Source organism: Moesziomyces antarcticus (genome assembly GCF_000747765.1).
Source record: "Moesziomyces antarcticus DNA, scaffold: scaffold_v10015, strain JCM 10317, whole genome shotgun sequence".
NCBI lineage: Eukaryota > Fungi > Basidiomycota > Ustilaginomycetes > Ustilaginales > Ustilaginaceae > Moesziomyces > Moesziomyces antarcticus.
The window spans coordinates 189,197-207,939 of NW_014638995.1; the positions used below are offsets into that span (position 1 = coordinate 189,197).

General features: G+C 62.0%; 8 protein-coding genes across 8 annotated transcripts; 2 read left to right on the forward strand and 6 right to left on the reverse strand.

Moving 5' to 3' along the window:
• Nucleotides 1–7: 7 nt before the first annotated feature.
• PAN0_015d5097 (lysosomal cystine transporter) lies at nt 8–832 on the reverse strand (the record flags this gene model as incomplete). Its single annotated transcript, XM_014799407.1, has 1 exon — nt 8–832. The coding sequence occupies one exon, from the start codon at nt 830–832 to the stop codon at nt 8–10; it is 825 nt and encodes a 274-aa protein (XP_014654893.1).
• A 318-nt stretch (nt 833–1,150) lies between these two features.
• PAN0_015d5098 (ribosome biogenesis protein NIP7) lies at nt 1,151–1,693 on the reverse strand (the record flags this gene model as incomplete). Its single annotated transcript, XM_014799408.1, has 1 exon — nt 1,151–1,693. One exon carries the CDS (start codon nt 1,691–1,693, stop codon nt 1,151–1,153), a length of 543 nt encoding a protein of 180 aa, XP_014654894.1.
• Nucleotides 1,694–2,056: 363 nt separating this feature from the next.
• Nucleotides 2,057–5,719, forward strand: PAN0_015c5099 (utp14-domain-containing protein; the record flags this gene model as incomplete). Its single annotated transcript, XM_014799409.1, has 2 exons — nt 2,057–5,000; nt 5,088–5,719. The coding sequence occupies 2 exons, from the start codon at nt 2,057–2,059 to the stop codon at nt 5,717–5,719; spliced, it is 3,576 nt and encodes a 1,191-aa protein (XP_014654895.1).
• Nucleotides 5,720–7,270: 1,551 nt separating this feature from the next.
• PAN0_015d5100 (uncharacterized protein) lies at nt 7,271–11,461 on the reverse strand (the record flags this gene model as incomplete). Its single annotated transcript, XM_014799410.1, has 1 exon — nt 7,271–11,461. The coding sequence occupies one exon, from the start codon at nt 11,459–11,461 to the stop codon at nt 7,271–7,273; it is 4,191 nt and encodes a 1,396-aa protein (XP_014654896.1).
• Nucleotides 11,462–12,772: 1,311 nt separating this feature from the next.
• Nucleotides 12,773–14,977, reverse strand: PAN0_015d5101 (uncharacterized protein; the record flags this gene model as incomplete). The annotated part of the gene is made up of 1 exon (XM_014799411.1): nt 12,773–14,977. One exon carries the CDS (start codon nt 14,975–14,977, stop codon nt 12,773–12,775), a length of 2,205 nt encoding a protein of 734 aa, XP_014654897.1.
• Nucleotides 14,978–15,153: 176 nt separating this feature from the next.
• Nucleotides 15,154–16,281, forward strand: PAN0_015c5102 (uncharacterized protein; the record flags this gene model as incomplete). Its single annotated transcript, XM_014799412.1, has 1 exon — nt 15,154–16,281. One exon carries the CDS (start codon nt 15,154–15,156, stop codon nt 16,279–16,281), a length of 1,128 nt encoding a protein of 375 aa, XP_014654898.1.
• A 48-nt stretch (nt 16,282–16,329) lies between these two features.
• On the reverse strand, nt 16,330–17,137 carry PAN0_015d5103 (glutathione S-transferase kappa 1-like; the record flags this gene model as incomplete). The annotated part of the gene is made up of 3 exons (XM_014799413.1): nt 16,330–16,860; nt 16,926–16,961; nt 17,030–17,137. 3 exons carry the CDS (start codon nt 17,135–17,137, stop codon nt 16,330–16,332), a joined length of 675 nt encoding a protein of 224 aa, XP_014654899.1.
• A 275-nt stretch (nt 17,138–17,412) lies between these two features.
• Nucleotides 17,413–18,729, reverse strand: PAN0_015d5104 (citrate lyase beta subunit; the record flags this gene model as incomplete). The annotated part of the gene is made up of 1 exon (XM_014799414.1): nt 17,413–18,729. The coding sequence occupies one exon, from the start codon at nt 18,727–18,729 to the stop codon at nt 17,413–17,415; it is 1,317 nt and encodes a 438-aa protein (XP_014654900.1).
• Between the last annotated feature and the right edge of the window lie 14 nt (nt 18,730–18,743).

An 18,743-nucleotide genomic window follows, 5' to 3' on the forward strand; every position in this document is an offset into this window, starting at 1 on the left:
CGTTTGTCTAGCGCGATGAAGATGGGAGGAGGGGATCCGTTTCCGACGGTTCCTGCGAATCGGACTCGTGTTGGGGATAGAGGATGTAATGCTGGTACATGAGCGCCGCATCAAACGCGCAACTGAGTAAACCGAGTCCGAGTTTACCCCAATCCCCAGCGACGCCCGACCAACTTCCCTGCATCACTACCGCATCTAGGACGAGTTGAGCCAGACTAAGACTTCCACCTGCCAGATCGAGCAAAACATTCTCGATGGCAAAGCCCTGTGTACTCCTTCTATCTCTGTTCAACTTGAGCTGCGGAATGTACTTGGTCAGAGTTACTGCCAGCTTTAAGCTCGAGAAGGCGTTGACGATATGCAACCAGTTGACGAGCTTGAGGCGTTTTGCACCTGCCAGAAAGACGCCAGCTGTAAGTGCACCTGCGAGGCCTAGTCTGACGGGTCTTGAAACTTCCTGGTCGTTTTTACGGTATCGGAGGTATTGGGCAAGGGTGATGAGGGCAAGTAGGGTGGCGTGGAGTGAGAATGCAAAGTCGTTGAACTGCACCACATTATCCCGACCACCATGTGTATGACGATACGCCTTACGAACGGGAGCATAGTAGAGTAGTAAAGTGTTGTAGGCCAGGTAGGATGCATGCCCAACGGCGTTGAGTGCAACAAAGTCCGATGAGAGACCGCGCGTAGAGCGCGCTGTGTGGTTGTGGATCACTTGCGGATAGAACGACAGCGACCATGCAAGTGTGTATAGCCAGCCGAGAAGGCGCGACAAGGCAACAACCGCCAAAGAACCCTGATCAATCATGCTCGAGCCAAGAGATGGTGGCATGACACAAGGATAGATGGCGTGCAAGGCGGACGCTTCTGGCGTGCGATTCAGCTTGATTTCTCGCCTCATCCATGTGGAGTGCAAGAGGCCATTTTGAGGCGGAGAAATTCGCACCACTCTAGCAGCGGTTCATGGATCTCTTACAGTGGATTTGCCGCACACAGCCTGCTCTGCTTCATAGGGCGCTGCGATGGCGCTCTGCTTCATCGGCCGCTGCAATGGGTCTCTGACAGAAGTGCGATTGCCGGATGCCGATGGGCCCGGTTGCAAGCTAAAAGTACAAGTATGGTTGGTGCGTCGAATCCTGTGACTATGAGCTCAGAAGAGCGTATCTTCGTCCCTAAGATACTCTCCCACATCGGCCTGGTGGAAGACAATGATGCTCGTAGGATCCTGCTTTCTTGTATCCACGGTGCTCCTAGCGGTCACACCAAACCCAAGCGGGGTGTTGCTCATGCTGAGCACGACGACACCCGCGTGTTCCGGAGTATCATCCGTAATCCTTCCGAGATGCGCCTTGACGACGTGGTTGCCGTACAGGAAGGGCAGCTCGCCGTTGGGCTTGATCCACACCTTGTATTTGGCGTGCTGCGCGAGGTAGTCGAGCGACGTGACGTGCAGACGGAACTTGCCCGTCTTGGAGAACTTGCCAAAGCACGTGCCGAGCGACATGAGGTTCGGACGCGCGATCGACACCGCCAGACGCATCGACGCCTCCGAGACGTAGTAGACGCGGTCGCGGTGAAGGCGGAAGACGTGCGGATCCTCGGGTCGATCGATGAGGTGCACGAGGTTCTTGCCCACGTAGTTGGCGAGCTTCTCGAAGAGCGTCTTGGTCTCTTCTTCTGTGAGAGGACGCATGGTGGCTGACTGCTCTGGAAGCCGGATGAGCGACGTGCGACAAGGCGTAGAGGCGTGTGGATGATGGCAAGGTTAGGAGGGCGACGAGAAGAAGAGCCGAGTTGAGCTTCTTTCTTTCTCTCTCTCTCCACATGCAGCGGCGGACAGCGGCGAGAAGAAGAAGAAAAAATAGTCGGGCATTTCGACGCAGACCCTTCTTTTTCAACGAGAATTTTTCCACAAAAAAAAAGTCGCAGCAGAGCCCCACCAAAAAAAAGGCGCAGTGCCGTCAAAATTTGTTGCCACTCTGCGCCGGCAAATCACCACCTTTGCTTCTTGCTTCTCGACCATCAAACCTAACCATCTCGCCTACTCTGCTCAGCAATGGCGAGGACACAGCGCAGTGGCCGCAGCGGCGCCAATGGCCCGTCCCGACGCGCAGCCACATCCACCTCCGACCCTGCCGCTCCCTTTTCGTCCTCCGCATACTCGAACAAGACCTCCAACAAGCCGCGCCGCCCACGTCCCAGCGCAGACGGCCCACGCGGCCTCCACGACGTCTACGACTTTGCGCAGGCTTCCACCTCGGCTGCAGCCAAGCAGGGACGTGGGGCTCGTCGCGCCACAGCCGGCATGCACTCCGAAGACTACGCCGACCTCCCCTCCCAGGCCAAGGGCAAGCAGCCCCGACGTCGCCGCGCTGATGATGACGATGAGGAGGAGGACGACGACGAGTCCGATGACGACGATAAGCCCGTCGGTCCCAAGGTGTTCGACTCGGACGACGAGCTGAATGACGGCATCGAGGGCACCGACGAGGAGCTCGATTCGGACGAGGCGTTCGGCGAGAGCGACGACGAAAAGTTTGACGGCTGGACATTCGGCAGACGCACCAACAACAAGTCCAGCCGCAACGACGACAATGACGACGCTGAGGAAGGCGAGGGTGAAGACGACGACGAGGATGGCGGGATGATGGATCTCTCGCGCATGCTCGACTCGGCATCCGGCGAGTCCGACGGCTCGGACGACGAAGAAGACAGCGACAACGACAACGATAACGACGACGACGAGACCAGCTCCAAGCTCGCCAAGCATATCCAGTCGTTTGCCGCCGGCTCCAAGCGTCAAGCCGGCTCCGACTCGGGCTCGGACGACCAAGCCGACTCGGACGCCGAGCCGTCCGCCAAGCGCTCGCGCCGTGTCGTGCTCTCCGAACGCACCGAAGCCATCCCCGAAACCGAGTTCGCCGCCACCCACTCCGGCTCCACGCTGCGACTCGAGGACTTTATGTCGCCGCTCTCCGCCAATGTCGACTTTGCCGACGTGCGCAAGTCGACCAAGCTGCTCGCCAACGCCAAGGACCCCTCCTCCGCACCCGTCGCCTCCAAAAAGGGCGGCGGTGCTCTCGCTGCCCCGCTGCCATCGGTGGTGCAGGACAGGCTGGACCGTCAGGGCGCCTACTCGATCACGCGCGACGAGGTGCAGGGCTGGCAGCCGACGATCAACCGGCTGCGCGATGCCGAGCACCTCTCCTTCCCGCTGCAGAAGCCCGCCAAGACCAAGGCCTCCACCTCGGGGCTCGTCGCCACTTTTACACCCGATACCGACATGGAGGCTTCCATCGCCGCCATGCTCGACAGCGGCGGACTTACCGAGAAGCAGCTTGCGCAGCAGGAGGATCTGGCGATGAACAAGCTCGATCCCAACGAAGCCCGCGCGAGGCGCGATGAGCTGCGCCGCATGCGCATGCTCCTCTTCCGTGCCGAGCAAAAAGCCAAGCGCGTCGCCAAGATCAAGTCCAAGGCGTACCGCAAGATCCACCGCAAGGACAAGGAACGTCTCAAGGCGCAGATGGCCGAACTCGAGAGCGAGGACGAAATCGACGAAGAGGGGGGGATGGATGAGAGGATGAAGGCAGAGAGGGACCGCGCGAGGGAGAGGGCGACGCTAAAGCACAAAAACACCTCCAAGTGGGCCAAGAACATTCTCCACGCCCGGCACGGCGAGCACAACCAGGAGGCGCGCAACGAGCTCGAGGCGCAGCTCAACCGCGGCACCGAACTGCGTGCCAAGATCGAGGCGCGCGAGATGGGCGACAGCGACGACTCGGACGACTACTCCGATGGCGGTGAGGTGGACGAGGCCGAGGTGGCCCGCGATGCCTTCGACGAGCTCAAGGCGTTGGAGGTCAAGGAGGATGCGAGGCGCAAGCGAGACGAGGAGGAGCTCGAGCGTGTGGGTGGCAAAAAGGGCGTGTACGGCATGAAGTTTATGAAGGACGCGCGCGAGCGCCAGTACGCCGGGATCCGCGGCGACGTGGACGACTTTGTCAGCGAGATGCACCAGCTCGGCGCCGAGCAACCCGGCAGCGACGACGAGGTTGCCGCCCCGGCCAAGGCGGAGTCGCGCGCCACGTATGTGCAGGGCAACAAGGGCCGGGCGATGTACGGTGCTGCGTCTGCCAACCCCACGCCTCGCGCTGTCGAGACCCCCAGTGCGCCAGCAGCCCCCGCTGCGGTGGAGGATGTTCCTAGCATCGTGACTGCGGCGGCAGGAGTGGAAGTGGGAGGCTCGGCAACGTCGCGCAAGAAACCCAAGTCCGCCACCGCTGCCGCCGCTGCTGCTGATGAGGAGGAGGAGAATCCGTGGCTGATGATCGATTCGCGCGGTCAGGCGAGCAAGCTCTCGCGCAAGAAGAACGACTCGTCCCTCGCTGCGCAGTCGGCCTCTTCGCTCGCGGCCACCAAGTCGGCGCTGCGAGCATCCAAAGCAGCCTCGCGCTCCGAATCGTCCCTCGCAGCTAAGCGTTCGGACGACGCGATTGACATCAACACCTCCACGCTCCTGCACAATTCGGATTCCGACGAGGAGCAGCCCATGCCGATCCCGCGCAGTCGCAGCAAAGTCGTCCTTCAACAGCGCGACCTTGTGGCTTCTGCATTTGCCACCGACGATGTGGTGTCCGAATTTGCTGCTGAGAAGGAAGCGGCGATGGAGGCGGACGAGAGCAAAGAAGTGGATACGCGGTTGCCGGGATGGGGATCCTGGACGGGACGCGGTACGCGTGCACCGAGCGCCAACCCTCGTTTTGTCAAGAAGGTGCAGGGTGTAGATAGGGACAAGAGGAAGGACGCCAAGATGGCGCATGTGATCATTGCCGAGAAGCGGGACAAGAAGCAGGACAAGTTTACGCGCAAGGATCTGCCCTACCCCTACACGAGCGTGGCGCAGTACAAGGCGGCAATGAACCAGCCACTGGGTAAGGAGTGGAATACTCTGACCGAGAAACAGAGGTTGACCCTGCCCAGGGTTACGGCGAAGCCGGGTAAGGTGATCACGCCTGTCGCGCGCAAGTTTTGAATCCAGTCTGTACGCGATCAGTGATGTCTGTGTCGTAGTGTAAAGCGCATAGTTGGGGTGAGAACCTTTGTGTGGCATGGTGTCGTGGCTGGCGAGGCGGCATCGCACTGCAGACCACTCAGCATCGCCACACAGCAGCGCAGCGCAGGTAGCGTGGCGCGAGCAATCTTGGCTTCGACGAGGATCAATGTGATCTCTGTAGATACGGCGGGGGCAAAGATGCGTGGCGACACCACTGGCAGCATTGAAAGCGGCACCGATTCTGCACTTGGCAAACAGCACCCCCGCGAAATGCTGGAATGGCCGGCCCGTGTTTTAAGGGCGTATGCAACTCGTCGCTATCTTGTCGTTCACACCAAAGCACAATGGTCGGCAGCCTACCGCACAGATCCCACGCAAGCGCCTTGTGGCCCGCGTCGAGCCTTGTGCGCCACGCGTGCAAAGCATGGTCTGAATCCCCAAACCCCCAAGCTCCAGACTTTGCTAGAGACGAATGCAGACAGCGTCGCACGCAGCTGGGTGCATCAATTCGGCACAATGCTACAGCCTTTGTCGAGTGGGAGCAGCATCAACGCGTTTCTTGGCGCACGCATCCTCGCCATTGCGACGCAGCCTTCTCGAACCAAGGTTCGCTATCTTCACGCCTTGCCCATTCCACAGCGAAACCCCATCGTCAAGAACTGATCAGTACCACACGGCCAGACTCCACCCCCACGCGTTGCGCATCCAACGTCTCGTGAAACCCACCCCACCCCGAGGTCTGCGTTCATCCTGACACTGGAACAAAATGGCCTCGAGCGCGACACCTTAGTCCTTCATCCCTTGTCGTACGCCCACCAGACATCGTCTCACCCACAGCCCTTTTCCCGTTCGCAGAGGCACCTCGGCGCAATGGCATTCGGGTGCGTGCTTTGACGCATTTGACCGCCTCCTTGTCCATTCATATCGATACCGCAATGCAATGACAGTTCTTGGCGTGCTTGACGCATTCCAAGATTCAGCCACGTCAAGCCAACTTGAGTCTCGCTTCGTGTTGAAGAGACCAAGGTCTGGCATTGAGGGGGCGTGCTTCACGCCTTGATACCTCTAAGCACCCCGCACAGGATTGTCTCACATTATACTATATACTGGCACCGCGATGCGCCCACTTGAGCCCACCTAATGACGTCGCCGCGTACGCTTCACACACTCGACCGCCTCTTGGTCTGATCATACTCTCTCCTCAATGCTATGTGATTCCGTCGCTTGGTTTCACGCAGTCGTACCTCGGGGGCACCCCACAGAACGTAGTCTGACGATTCAGACGGCATCACAACCGCAATGACACATCGTGGCGTGCGTGGCGCAGTCGAACCCCCCCCCCCCCCCCTCCTTTCCTCTCCTGCTGACCCCCACAATGCGATGACTGTCAGCCACATGCTTCACGTATTCAATCGACACCTTGGCTGTGGATCATACCGACACCGCGGCGCTATGATGTTCCGCGACTTTCACGGATTCTAACGCAGACGCTGCACTCACACCCAGCCCACCCTCGGGTGTGGGTTTGTACTGGGACCACAACGCCATGACATTGCGTTGAGTCGCTGCCACCAACCAAACAAGCACGTTGAACAATGGCGTGTCAAGCTTGCCAAAAAGCATGGTCTCGCTCACATCTGTGCTCTGTTGAAAACGCCACAACGAAATGGCATTCGCTGACGTGTTTCACGCAATCTTACCTCGTCGCGAAACCCCCCCACAAAATATGGTCTCACAACTGCCACCACAATGCAATGACTTTGCGGCATTTCACACTGGATCGCTAGCTCAAAAAAGACATCGTCTGCCACCACACCAGCCCAACCCTCTCCGTTCAGACTCGCACCGCAAAGCAATAACATCTCGCGAACGTGTTTCCAGGCATGAAAGCACTCCGCTGAATTCACACCAGTCCTCCCCTTTTTTCTGCCCATGCTGACGACATAAGCAAGTGACATTCAGCGACATTCTTCACGCTTCGCCTTGTACACACCGTCCCATCTCGGCCTCGCTCCATACTTGCACCGCAACGCCTATGACATTCTGTCGCTTGGTTCACACATTCGACCGCCTCCCTCTCTGTACAAACTGACACCGCAACGCAATCACATCCCTCTGCCGCACTTTCACCCATCCAAAGTCTCACCTACACGGTCCCACCCAGGTCTCGCTCCATACTGACGCCGCAACGCCATGGCATTCCAGTGCTAGGCTCTACGCATCCGACGCACCGCGCGCGCGCGTGCGCTTGACAATGTGCAGCGGCCGCGTCGTGCCCTCGTCGCCGTTGCGCACCAGCGACGGAATCGCACTCTCGTGCGCGCCCGGCTTGAACGCCGCCAGCCCGTTCACCGAGTCCTGCCTCCTGCTCCTGCCCGCAAAAAAGCTCGCCGAGCCCGACGTCGGCGGCCGCGGGCGGTCGAGCGCACTCGTGCGCCCACTCCGCCCCGCCGCCGTCTTTTCCGCCCAGTACCGATGCATCTCGCCCGCCACCGGCACGATCGGCGCCACGGGCGTCGCCGCGCCATCGCGGGGCGCGACGTCGTCGCCCCCCGTGCTCGCAAGCTCGGCTTCTTCGCGGATGCGCGCATAGTACCGCGCAATCGGCGTGTCCTGATCGCCACGCTCGTCGCCGCGATCGTCGAGAGCCAGTGCGTCGAAGCGCAGCGCGGCATCGCGCGAGCCGAATCGTGCGTGTCCCGGCCGCGCGCGCGCCGGCGCAGCCTCAAAGTGGCCCAGCGACGTCGAGGGACGCTCGTACGGCTCGTCGGCGCGCGGCGACGGCGGCGGCGGCGTGCGCGCGCCCGACGCCACCGACGCCGTAATGTCCGCAGGCAGCTCGAGCGACGGCGTCGTGGAAGACGTGCGCCGGTGCTGCTCGCGCACCCGGTCGCGCGCATCCGCCGTCTTGGACGTCGGCGACGACAGCAACGCACCCAAGCCCATCGACGACGCGCGCTTGCGCACCATCACCGGCAGCTTGCTCGCGCCACTCAGCCGCTCCGGCTTGACCGGCCGCGGCGGCCGCACGCCCTTGGCGGGGGACGCAGGTGCGCTGTCCTTCGACGCGCCCGCTAGCGCGCTCGCCGCCGCCGAAGCGACGTCCACGTGCGGCGCAGCGCCGAATACGCCATCGCGGTGGCGCACCAGCACCTGCAGCAGCGCGAGCGAGATCGACAGCGTCGGTGCGAGCACGAGCGTGAGATTGCTCAGCGGCATCTTGGTGTGCGCCACCACGTCCGGCTGCGCCAGCAGCCCGAGATGGTGCGTGAGCTCGCGCAGCAGGTACCAGTTGTGCACGGGCAGCTTCTGCACCAGCGGCGTCAGCTCCTTGGCGACGTGCTCGACAGGGATCTGCGCCGCACGCGCCTCGCTCGCCTTGCCTGCCGCCGCGCTCTGCACTTCGGCTGCAGGCGCCGACGAGTCGATGCCCGCAAACAGGCGCGCCACCACCGCATCCATCTGTGCGGTGTGCGCGGGCGGGATGAGCGTGTCGGGCAGCTCGCGCAGATAGCTCTTGAGCAGGCTGCATACCGAGTTGATGTCCAGGTCCGCCGGGCTGATCTCGTCGAGACGCAGGTCGTTGCGTGGGTCGGCAAAGTGCGCGCGCAGTTTGGCCGTGTGGCTGCTGCGGCCGCTGATGCGGTAGATGCCTTCTTCAGACGGACCCCAGCGCTCCAGGCTCTGGATGCAGCGCACCACGAGCCGCGGCAGATACAGGTGACGCGCCTCGTCGCGGTCCACGGGCTCACCAGCGCCCGCGCTGGCGACCGAGGCACGCGGCGTGGCGCCGGGCGAGTCGAGAAAGTTGGCACTGAACTTTTGGCCCAGATCTGGCACTCCGAGGTGGTCTTCGGCGCGCACATTGTCGGTCGAGATGCTCGAGAGGCGCGAGCGCAAGACGGCGTCTTGGAGCGACGCGCCAAACACCTCGCCGGGACCGCGGAGCGAGGCGGAACGCGACGACTCGGGCGCCTCGAGCAGCAGCAGCCACTGACGAGTCGGCTCGTTTTCAGCTGCGGCGGCCAAGCTCGAAGCTGACGATGCACCAGCGCCCCCAGCGCGGTAAGCGGAGGCATGAGTGCCGTTGCGAGCCGAGGTGGCAGCGGCATTGGAGGTCTGGAGCGTCTTCATAAAGTCCCAGCCCTTGCGACCCATTGCAGCACCAAACTGGCCGACATGGCCCAGCGCGCCGACCACGCCGCCAGCGCCGCCTGATGTGCTCCTGCCCATGGCAGAGCTCGAGTACGCCGAGTATGCGGGCGAGCCGGCTGCATCAGCACCAGTGAGGCCATTTCGGTGCTGGTTGAGTCTGCGCGGCGGAGGCATAGGAGTGCCTGCAGACGCGCGCAACGCCTCGGCATCGAGCCTGGCCTCGGCCACGGCCTCCTGAGAGCGCGAGTGTGAAATATTGCGATAGATGCTGTTACCTGCCGGTTCTTGTGGGTAGCCCGCCTGGCCAGGCAGACTGAGCAGATTGCGCGAGGCGCCGTCGACAGGATAGCGCGAGTCGAGGTTGGCGGACGTGGGCGCGGAAATCGAAACACCCGGCGTGGCGTTGTCCGAGCGCGGAAAGGCAGCGAGCAAGCTCGGCTTGGGCTTTGGCGGCTTGGGAGGCGGAACGCCGTTGGTGGATGCGAGACCCCGAGCGCTGGCTGCCGAGGACGATGGACCGAGGGAAGCGGCGCCCGAGCCACCGCCAAAGACCTGGGTGAGGCCGTTCTTGGCGGTGTGTCCGGCGACGGAGCTGCCCGAGGCACGTCCAACTGTAGCAGAGTGCTTGTTGAGGAAGGGGGAGGCGGAGGAGCTGGGACCTGGCGAAAGGTAGCCTGGTGGCGAAGCAGCAGCCGGCGCCGGTGCATCGGACTGCGGTGCGGCCGGCACGGGCGTCTGCTGGCGAGACTGGTGCGTCTGGAGAGGCTGAGGCTGTGCTGCGCGCGTGGGGTAGAGGAACGACTTGACGCTGTTGACCTCCTCGTTGGACGAGTTGGCGGTGGAGGGGCGGGATGAGGAAGCGGCGTCCTTGTTCTTTGCGCCGTTGCGCCGGAGCTTGGCAAAGGAGAAGGAGTGTTTGCCGGTGCTGCCGAGGCTGCTTGTGCTGCCATTGTTGAGTGAAGAGGAGTCGTCGCGGTGCACTTGGTGCTGGGAGTTCGAGAGCGGGAGGTAGTCGTTGGAGTCTGCCGAGGACATGGAGATGCTGCCGCTACTGGACTTTGCGTGTGTGTGCGAGATGGCGCGTTGCAGTGTGGCTGACGAGGCGGGCGGATCGACAAGCTGGCCGAGGAGCGGGCTCGCGTGTTTGCTGGGGATGGGCGAGTCGATGAGCTCGAGAAAGTCGGGCTGATCGGCGCCGTCCAAGCGTGGTGGCTTTGTGGGCGCCAGGGTGGTGGTGGAGAGCGAGGGGAGGTGTTTGTGGCTAGCGGGAGGGGTTGGAGCAGCGTCTTGGTCGCGTCTGCGGATGATGTGGATTCCGGCGGCGAGCATCTCCTCCTCGGACAGGAAGGTCTCTACGACGGGACGGTCGGAACGCGAGTGCGTGGGTGAGCTGCGCGCGCGATCGGTGGCGGGGCCGCTGTTGGACTGTGTGGTGGTGACATTGAGCGGGAAGAGATGCGCACTGCCGGATTCTGGGGAGTGTACGCCGCGGTTGTATGTTCCGTCGAGCTCGATGGTCTTTTGTTGGGCCTGATACCAAGCCTGCTTGTGCTGTTTGGAGCGGTAGGCGGCCGAGGCAGGCGGGAATGCGAGGCTATCGGAGAGGGAGGGCGAAGGCGAGGCTGGGCGCATCATTGGCGTAGCGGGACGTGAGTGGGTCGAGTCGAGGATGTTGTTGTTGGAGGAAAAGTCGACGTCGGAGCCCGAGAGGGATGCGCTCTTGCGATGTCTTCTTCGGACGTCCGGAGAGGAGGAGGAGGGCGGTAGCGAGTCCTTTGGGCGCCTGGCCAAGCCGGAGGAGAGGATGGAGATGCTGGACGACTTTGTGCGTTTTGGACGCTGGAAGACAGGTTTGGTGGAGGGCGACGGGAGGGGTGGCGGAGCAGAGCGGGGCGTGTTGAGAGCGGCGGGATAGTCGGGGATGGAGCGGTCCTGACGTTCGAGGTGGTATTGCTGCGCATCGAAAGATTGAGCAGCGTCGAGGGTGGGTGGAGCGGTCAAGATGTGCAGCGAGTTGTTCGAGTTGCGGCGAAAGCGACGAAATGGGTCTGGCGACTTGCGGCCGGACGAAAAGAGGCGGGAACGCGACGAGTCGTGTTCAAGTGGTGCGTCTGGGCTCGCGTAGGCATGGTGGGGAGAGTCGGCTTGACGCGGCGAAGAGGGAAGGTGGGAGGAGGAGGAGGCGTGGGTGCTGGTGCTCGGATCCATGGTTGCGCTGTGCTGCGACGAGTAAGCGCGAGTGAAGGGCATGTGGGAAGAGAGCGGCCCGAGCCGGAAGAGGGCCCAAGCGTGCGGCTAGCGTTGGGGCCGGTGCAGGATCCGAGCGAGTGGGCGGGACCAAGCTAGAGATCCGAGGGAGGGTTGCGCGACAAGCGACGAGGCCTGAGCTTATGGAAGCGAGTTACGAGCTAGCAGAGGACGAGAAAGACATGGACGGCGGCCGATGCAGACAAGAGCACAAGGTTTCTGCGGGTGGATCAGGGGTGGGTGGGAGGACGCCGCGTGTGCAAGAGAATGACGATGAAGGGTTCAGAGCAAGGCGTGCATGCAGGTCCGGAGTTGCAGTGCAGGAACGAGTGGAGCTGATACGGTGGGCGATGTTGATCCAGGACGAGAGAGACGGAGCATGCGTGTTGGTACGACGTCGTTGCAAGTGGGGAAGGGGTGGTGAAGCGGTCCGAGAGAGAATGGCGCATACACCTTTGGGGAGGTGGCGTCGAGTGGGATGCGTGGGTGATGAGGAGGTGAGGAGGTGAGGAGATGAAGGCGGGCGGAAGTGCGACGTTCTGGGCGGAAATGCGCGTGGGAGCCGGTGGGTGTGACTTTAGAACTGCGTGCCGCCCTTCCTTTCATCATCACCGCCACGCCACGCCTCGCAAAGTTACACCGCCTTGGCCCCCCGCTCTCAATTTCTCGCCCAATTCCCACTGCCTCCATCTCGACACACGCGGGTCAAGCTCTGAGTGTGGTGAGTGCCGAGCGCTGTCTTGGATGGGCGTGCACGGATTGATGAGTAGACAGGATCGACCGTATGCAGCGTGCGTCGCAGCGTGCATTGCGGGCGTCGAGTGGCTGGCTGAGGCGCGGCGCGGCGCGGCGCAGGGGCTGAATCAACGAGGTCGAGAATCGTGTCTCGGGCGATTCTCTCAGGCGCTGTCAGGGGCGGCAGGCGGGTCTGGAACGGCGCCTCTTGGCTGGACATAAGTCAAACCTCGCCGTGTTCGCCGCGTGTCGAGCTGTTCAGCTCGCGTATCTACCGAAGATGGTCGCCATACTCCCATGGACGGGGTGCTGTGTGCGTCTAGCGAGGTCAACGATGCGGAACGGAGCTGGGTGCGAATCCGAACCTCGGTAAAGCGTTTTGAATGCATGAGCGGGTTTGTTTGTTCGCCGACGCCCGCAAGCGCCCTTTGGCTCACCAGCCCCCTCTTTTTTTAGACCAGCGGCACGAACCTAACACCATCTCCCATCTCACCATGCGCCAACATCGCTCCGAGGAGGAAAAGGAAAAAGAGAGAGAGTCCATATTGTGATCCGGTCCAATTGGTGACTGTGTATGTATCAGGCAAGCAAGACGTCCGAGGCGAGGCATCCAAGATTGCCCCAATAGTCGCGGGCGCGCACCACGAGGCGGTACTTTCCCCTACCTCCCTCGTCGCCGTCGCGCTCGATGATCGACTGCACATTAAGCGCGCCGCCCAGCTTGGGTTCGCCGCGCACTGTGCGGCTGGCCGAGTAGTAGAGCCTGCGCTCCTTGTCGTCGAACTGGCTCGTGATCTTTTCGGGAAAGAAGCGGCCGTGCGAAAAGGCGGGCATGTAGTGCGAAAACAGCTTGCTCCTCCATCCGTACTCGCTGCCGCCCTCCACGCTCGGTGTCCAGTTGTTGGGCAGCTTGGCATGCTCAAACACCGTACGCCAGTACGCTCGATCCTTGTCGTCCGTACCGCTCGGATCCGTATCGCCGCCCAGATCGCACTCCATGCCACGCGCAGCTTCGCGTTCGCCCGTGCGCTTCTTGCGGATGCCCACGTCGAGCGCATAGATCGCCAGATTCTCCATCCCATCCGCAGGATCGCCCGGGGTCTGCTGGAAGTACTCGAAGCCAACGATGATCTCGGTGGGACCCTGGAGCGTGGGCGTCCAAAAGTCGTTGCTCGTCGCGTACGCATTGGGCGGCGTGTTGAGCGGATCCACCGAGGGCTTGGAAAAGTAGATGATGGTGGGCGAGCCGTACGGCGTGATGCTCGAGCGGTACGAGTTGCCCTCGGTAAACACGTGCAGCGGGTGGAAGTACTGCCATCCGCTCTCGTCCGGATGCTTCCACTCGCTCCAGTTGGGGTTTGGACGCGCCACACGCACCTCGAGCGTGCGGTAGCGGTGCGGATAGAACGACACCTCGTCGTCGGGCTTCGACGGCGCATGGTCGGCCGGAGGCTCAGTCGACGGCGGCTCCACCGACAGCCCTTCGCGCAGTGCATGTCCAAGCACATCACCGCGCAGCACCGTGTCGCCCTCGCGCACACCCACCGTGGCCGCATCGAGCCCAAAGATCTGATACACGATCGACCACTCGTCGCGCACCATCACGCAGAAGCTCGCCTCGTCGTTCAAGCCCGCAGCCGGCCCGAACAGCGGCGGCCGGCGGAAGGTGTAGTCGCGCGCCCACACCACCTGCCCGCTCACGGGCGCAAACACCTCTTCCGGCGGCAGCATCATGTTGGCATGCACGCTGCCCTCGTCGTCGTCGTCATCGTCATCATCGTCGCCGCGGGGATTGGTGATCGAGAGTGGGATCTTGATCTGCACACCGAGCGTCCAGGAGGACTGGTCGACGTACACGCCGTAGTTGCGGTCGTTGGTGAAGAGCGACGACTTGGGGATCATGGGATTCTCCATTGCGCCCGCGATGCGATTGACGTCGTGCGGATGCCACGTGCGGTCGTCCTGACCGGGCCTGCGGTCCCTCGCATTGCCGGCGAGCGGCCACGACGCACGCGACTGCTCGAGATGCAGCTGACCGATCCAGAAGCGGTGCGTCTCGTACTGCGACGATGCCGAAGCCGGCGGCAGCTTGGCCACGTTGATGGTCACGACGAAGCTCTGGAGCAGCTCGTGCGGCGACGTGGAACGTGCGAGCTCGACGGCGCGCCAGTACTTGCTCCAGCCCGGGCAGGAGCGTTGGTCGAGGAAGAATGCGCCGTCGGCTGCCACCGAGAGCGGCGTTGCGCGGCAATCCAGTGCGTCGGCTTGCTCGAATTCGATATGCGTCGCAGCAGCTGGGCGCAACGAGGGATGGAGGTCGTCGTATTCGCAGCTCTCGATGCCGCCGACGTCGTTGCCGCAGTGGAGCATGACCTGGTCGCGCGTTCTCAACCTTACGGGCCCGATCGAGGCGGTGGCCGACGCAGTGCTGTAGAGCGCCGGATCCATGTGGACGACGAGCGGATGGGGCTGGAAGGCGTGCGTTGCATTGTCGTGATCGGGCCGGTGGATGAGCGACGGCGCGTGTGCCTGGTTGATGTAGAGACCCGCATGCGAGAGTCGGAGCGCCGCCACGGGCGCAGGATCGTCGTCGTCGACGAGCGCAGCGTTGGCATGCGCATGCCACTGCCTTTCATCGTTGGGTTCAGATGTTGGGGATGCGGCGAGAGCAGGATCGGAAAAGGCGATCTGGCGATGCGCTCGATTGCTTGCAGCCAGGCCGAGGGAAGCGTGTGCCAACAGCAGTAGCAGCACCGCCACCAGCGCGAATGGTCGGCGCTTCATGGTCGCTCGGAACAGCACCGATCAGCGCGCGAGCATCGAAAGCGGCCGTATCGATTGCGATGGGCGTGGGAACAAAGCGTCGGTGGTGGTGGTGGCAGAAGATCAAAGCGCAAGCAGCCTCGGAGCGTTGCCGATGCCCGACCGGCCGTGCGCCTTGTCTCTCTCTCTGCGCTTCAATGCATTCGGGCGCGCTTGATTTCAATTTGGCGCAGATCGACGCTGCACCACCGAATGCACCGCTGCAGAGCCTCTTTTGGCCGTTGTTTTGGGCCGCGGCCTCCACAACCTCAACCCAAAACCATAACCGTACGCAACTCGGGCTCGGGCTCGACTTTGGCTTCCTCCATAGCTACCTCTGCTCTTTGCTCGCCATGTCTCTCGGCGCTCGCCCGCCACGGAGCGTGCTCTCGTCGCTCTACTCTGCGCTCGACTACACCGACCACCTACGTCTCACCGAGTGCTCGCTCGGCTACACCACCACCGCCTCACTCACGCCGGACAACCTCGATGCCAACCGGTACCGCGACATTCTCGCATACGACCATGCGCTGCTCCCCGGTCCCTACCTCAACGCGGCGTTCATCCCACCCTTCCATCCCACCAGCTTGAGCTTCATCGCGTCGCAGGCACCGCTACCCTCCACGTACACGGCGTTCTATACCCACATTGTCAAGCACGGCGTGCGCGTGCTGGTGAACCTTACGCCGCTCGTCGAAAAGGGACGCACAAAGGCGCATCAGTACTGGCCGGACGAGGATGCAGATATGGTGCTCGAGAACGGATGGAGGTTGACGTGCGAACCGGCAACGAGGATACAGCTCGAGAACGGTGAGGCGACACTCGAGCGGCGGACGATCCAGATCAAGCCCGGCGAAGAGGCGGCCGAGGGGCTGAATGCCAACGGATGGGGGATCACGCAGTTTCACCTTACGTCGTGGCCGGATCATGGCGTGTTTCCAACGACGATGATGATGCAGCTCATGCGCGAGATCCAGCTGGTGCCCATGCCCAAGATCTACCCGCCGCCGCCAATGTGGATCCACTGCTCGGCCGGTGTGGGTCGCTCAGGCACCCTTGCAGCTGCACTCATCGCCCAGGCCGTCATCAACGTCTCCAAACACTCCAACCACGAAGATCGGGAGGCATTACCACTCTTCATGCGAGCCGAATCCGACTCGCATGTCTGGGACCTGCCCGTGCGCATCGTGGAGCATCTGCGCCGATACCGAGCACGCATGGTTCAAACGCTCGACCAGTTCGAAGCGCTGTTCGATATAGTCCACCATCTCTCCTCACTCCCCTAAACCCTCACACTTTCCGAAATTGGAACGCACTGTATTTGTTCTGGGCATCTAGAGCTTGGGGCGCGAATCGTTTGCAAACGGTCCCTTGTAGGATTGACCCAACCAGGCGGCCATATGTTCGAAGCGATCGCTGCCGAACCACATGGCCTGTTCGCCATCGCTGGCACGCGTGATCTCGAAGCTCGGCATACCAAACAGACCGTTTTGCTCCACCAACACCTTTGCCTCCTCCTGCATCTTTGCACGCGCAGGTTTGTCCATGCTCTTATCCAGGATCTCGGTGAGCTTTGACTTGGGCATGTCGAGTTGGGTCAAGATGGCTTCGACATCCTCGCGTGTGGCGCACGGTTTGTCGTCGTGCCAAATGGCCGCGAAACACGTCTCGATCGCCTGCTCCACCACGCTCTTGCTCGCCGAGGCGCTGAGCGTGTCCAGGAACGTCTGTAGATGCATCGTGTTGATCGGGAACGCTTTGGGCTGGTTGAGTGTGACGCCGTAGAACTTGATCGCCCGCTCGCGCTCCGCCCACATCCATACGCCCTTATTCGCCACTGTAATAGGCGGCTTGTTGCCCGAAAACTATCCAACAACCCCGCATCAGCTCAACTACCCAGATGAAGAACAGAGGCAAGCAGACGGCTTACCTTCATAATGTACCCGAGATTAACGGGTTTGTACGTCTGCGAGGCCAAAACCGTGTCAGTCAGAGATGAAGAATCGGGGTAGCGTGTGGGGAGGGCGGGCTTACAATGTCGAGATTCCATAGCTTCTCGTATCGACGTAGCATCACATAGCCGACATAAGACCATGGCGATACAACGTCAAAGTAGAACAGCACCTTGTTGACGCCCGACATGTTTGTCTTGGTTGAGGGGTGGTGGTGGAGAGATTCGGTGTCAGTGCGCCCTTTATGCACTTTTACCCCGCACACCCACCACCCAATTTTGGCCGGCAGTCCGGCAAATAAACGGCTCCCGAACCGCGCTCTCTCCCTCTTCATCGCGCCTAAGTGTCCACCACAAATTTCCGCCCCGCCACCCCAAGCTCGGCAGTTTCACAGCCCTCGGTGCACAGTAAAGAGCGTATCGGTGGAACATCTTCTCATTGATCCACAACAAATACAGTTGAGCATCATTCGCGTTGGTCAAGTTCGGCGGCGCTGGGAATGTGCATGCCCGCCTTGCGCGCCTTGTCCACCACCGCGCTCGCCTGCAACAGCATCGGTCGGTCGATCATCGTCATGCCCCCGCCGCTTTCCTTGAGCCCGTAGGCGCCGCGGTTCTCGGTCTGACTCGCGTGTTCGTACAGATGCAGAATCCTTGCTGCCCTGACTACGGACTCTTGCGTCGGGTTGAATGTGTGCTGGATGGGGTCCACCTGTACCGGATGGATCGCCTGCTTGCCATCGTAGCCTAGCTGCTTGGCTTCGGTGGCTTCGTCCACGAGGTACGGTTCGTCCTTGTAGTCGATGCACACCATGTCGATGGCGGCGAGGCCGTATGCTTTCGCGATGGTCGCCATGTGCGCGCGCGGGAAGAGGAGCGACTTGCGATCGCGCGTGCGCAGGATCCCCGTGCTGGCACAGTAGTCTTCGGACGCAAACAGCAGCGCCACAATCTGCGCCACCTGCGTCTCGCCCGTAGCCTCGCCCGTCCGAGGGTGCTGCCCGAGCTGCTCGCGCACCGCCTCGATGATCACGGGCATACGCAAAAGGCTCGCTGCCGACTCGACCGACAGCACGAGCGCCAGCGGCGGTGCGGGATCATTGACTCGACGCAGCGCACGGGCTTTGTCGATGATCACACGCACATCGTCTTCGTGCTCCACCTTGGGGATCACGATCGCCTGCAGCTGCTGGCTCGGCAGGATCATGTCCAGATCGTCCTCGGCCAGTGCGCGCTCCGAAGACGGCGGGTTGATGCGTACGGCGAGCTCGGGACCTGGACGTGCAGCCGCTTCCAGCGCCAGGAAGACCGTCTCGCGCGCAGAACCCTTCTTGTGTGCGGCCACCGAGTCTTCCAGGTCGAAAATGATCGTGTCCGCACACGACGACTGCGACTTTTTGATCATCTTTTCCGACGACCCGGGCACGTATAGCATCGACCGACGCGAGCGCGACAGCACGTCCGCCTGCACATCGTCGCCGCTCGCTGCAGCAGGTTTGGCGCTACGTGGAGCCGAAGCTGGTCGCCCAGTGCCACTGGCGGCGTCGGCGTGGTTGGCGTTCTGCCAGCGAGGGGGTGTGGTGGAAAGCGGTCGTGTTGTGGGTGTCCGGAGAGCAATGGCGAGGTTGCGCAGGCCGGAGCGTGAGGGTGGCTGCCGAGATAGCCCCGCCAGCGCTGTCTTGCCTGCACGTCGCATCACCATGGCTGCAGAGATGTGTCGATGGAGGAGCAGGTCGGGGATGGATGGAGAGCACCAGGGTCTAGATGAGGCCTCCACCTCCATTTTTAGCACAGCAG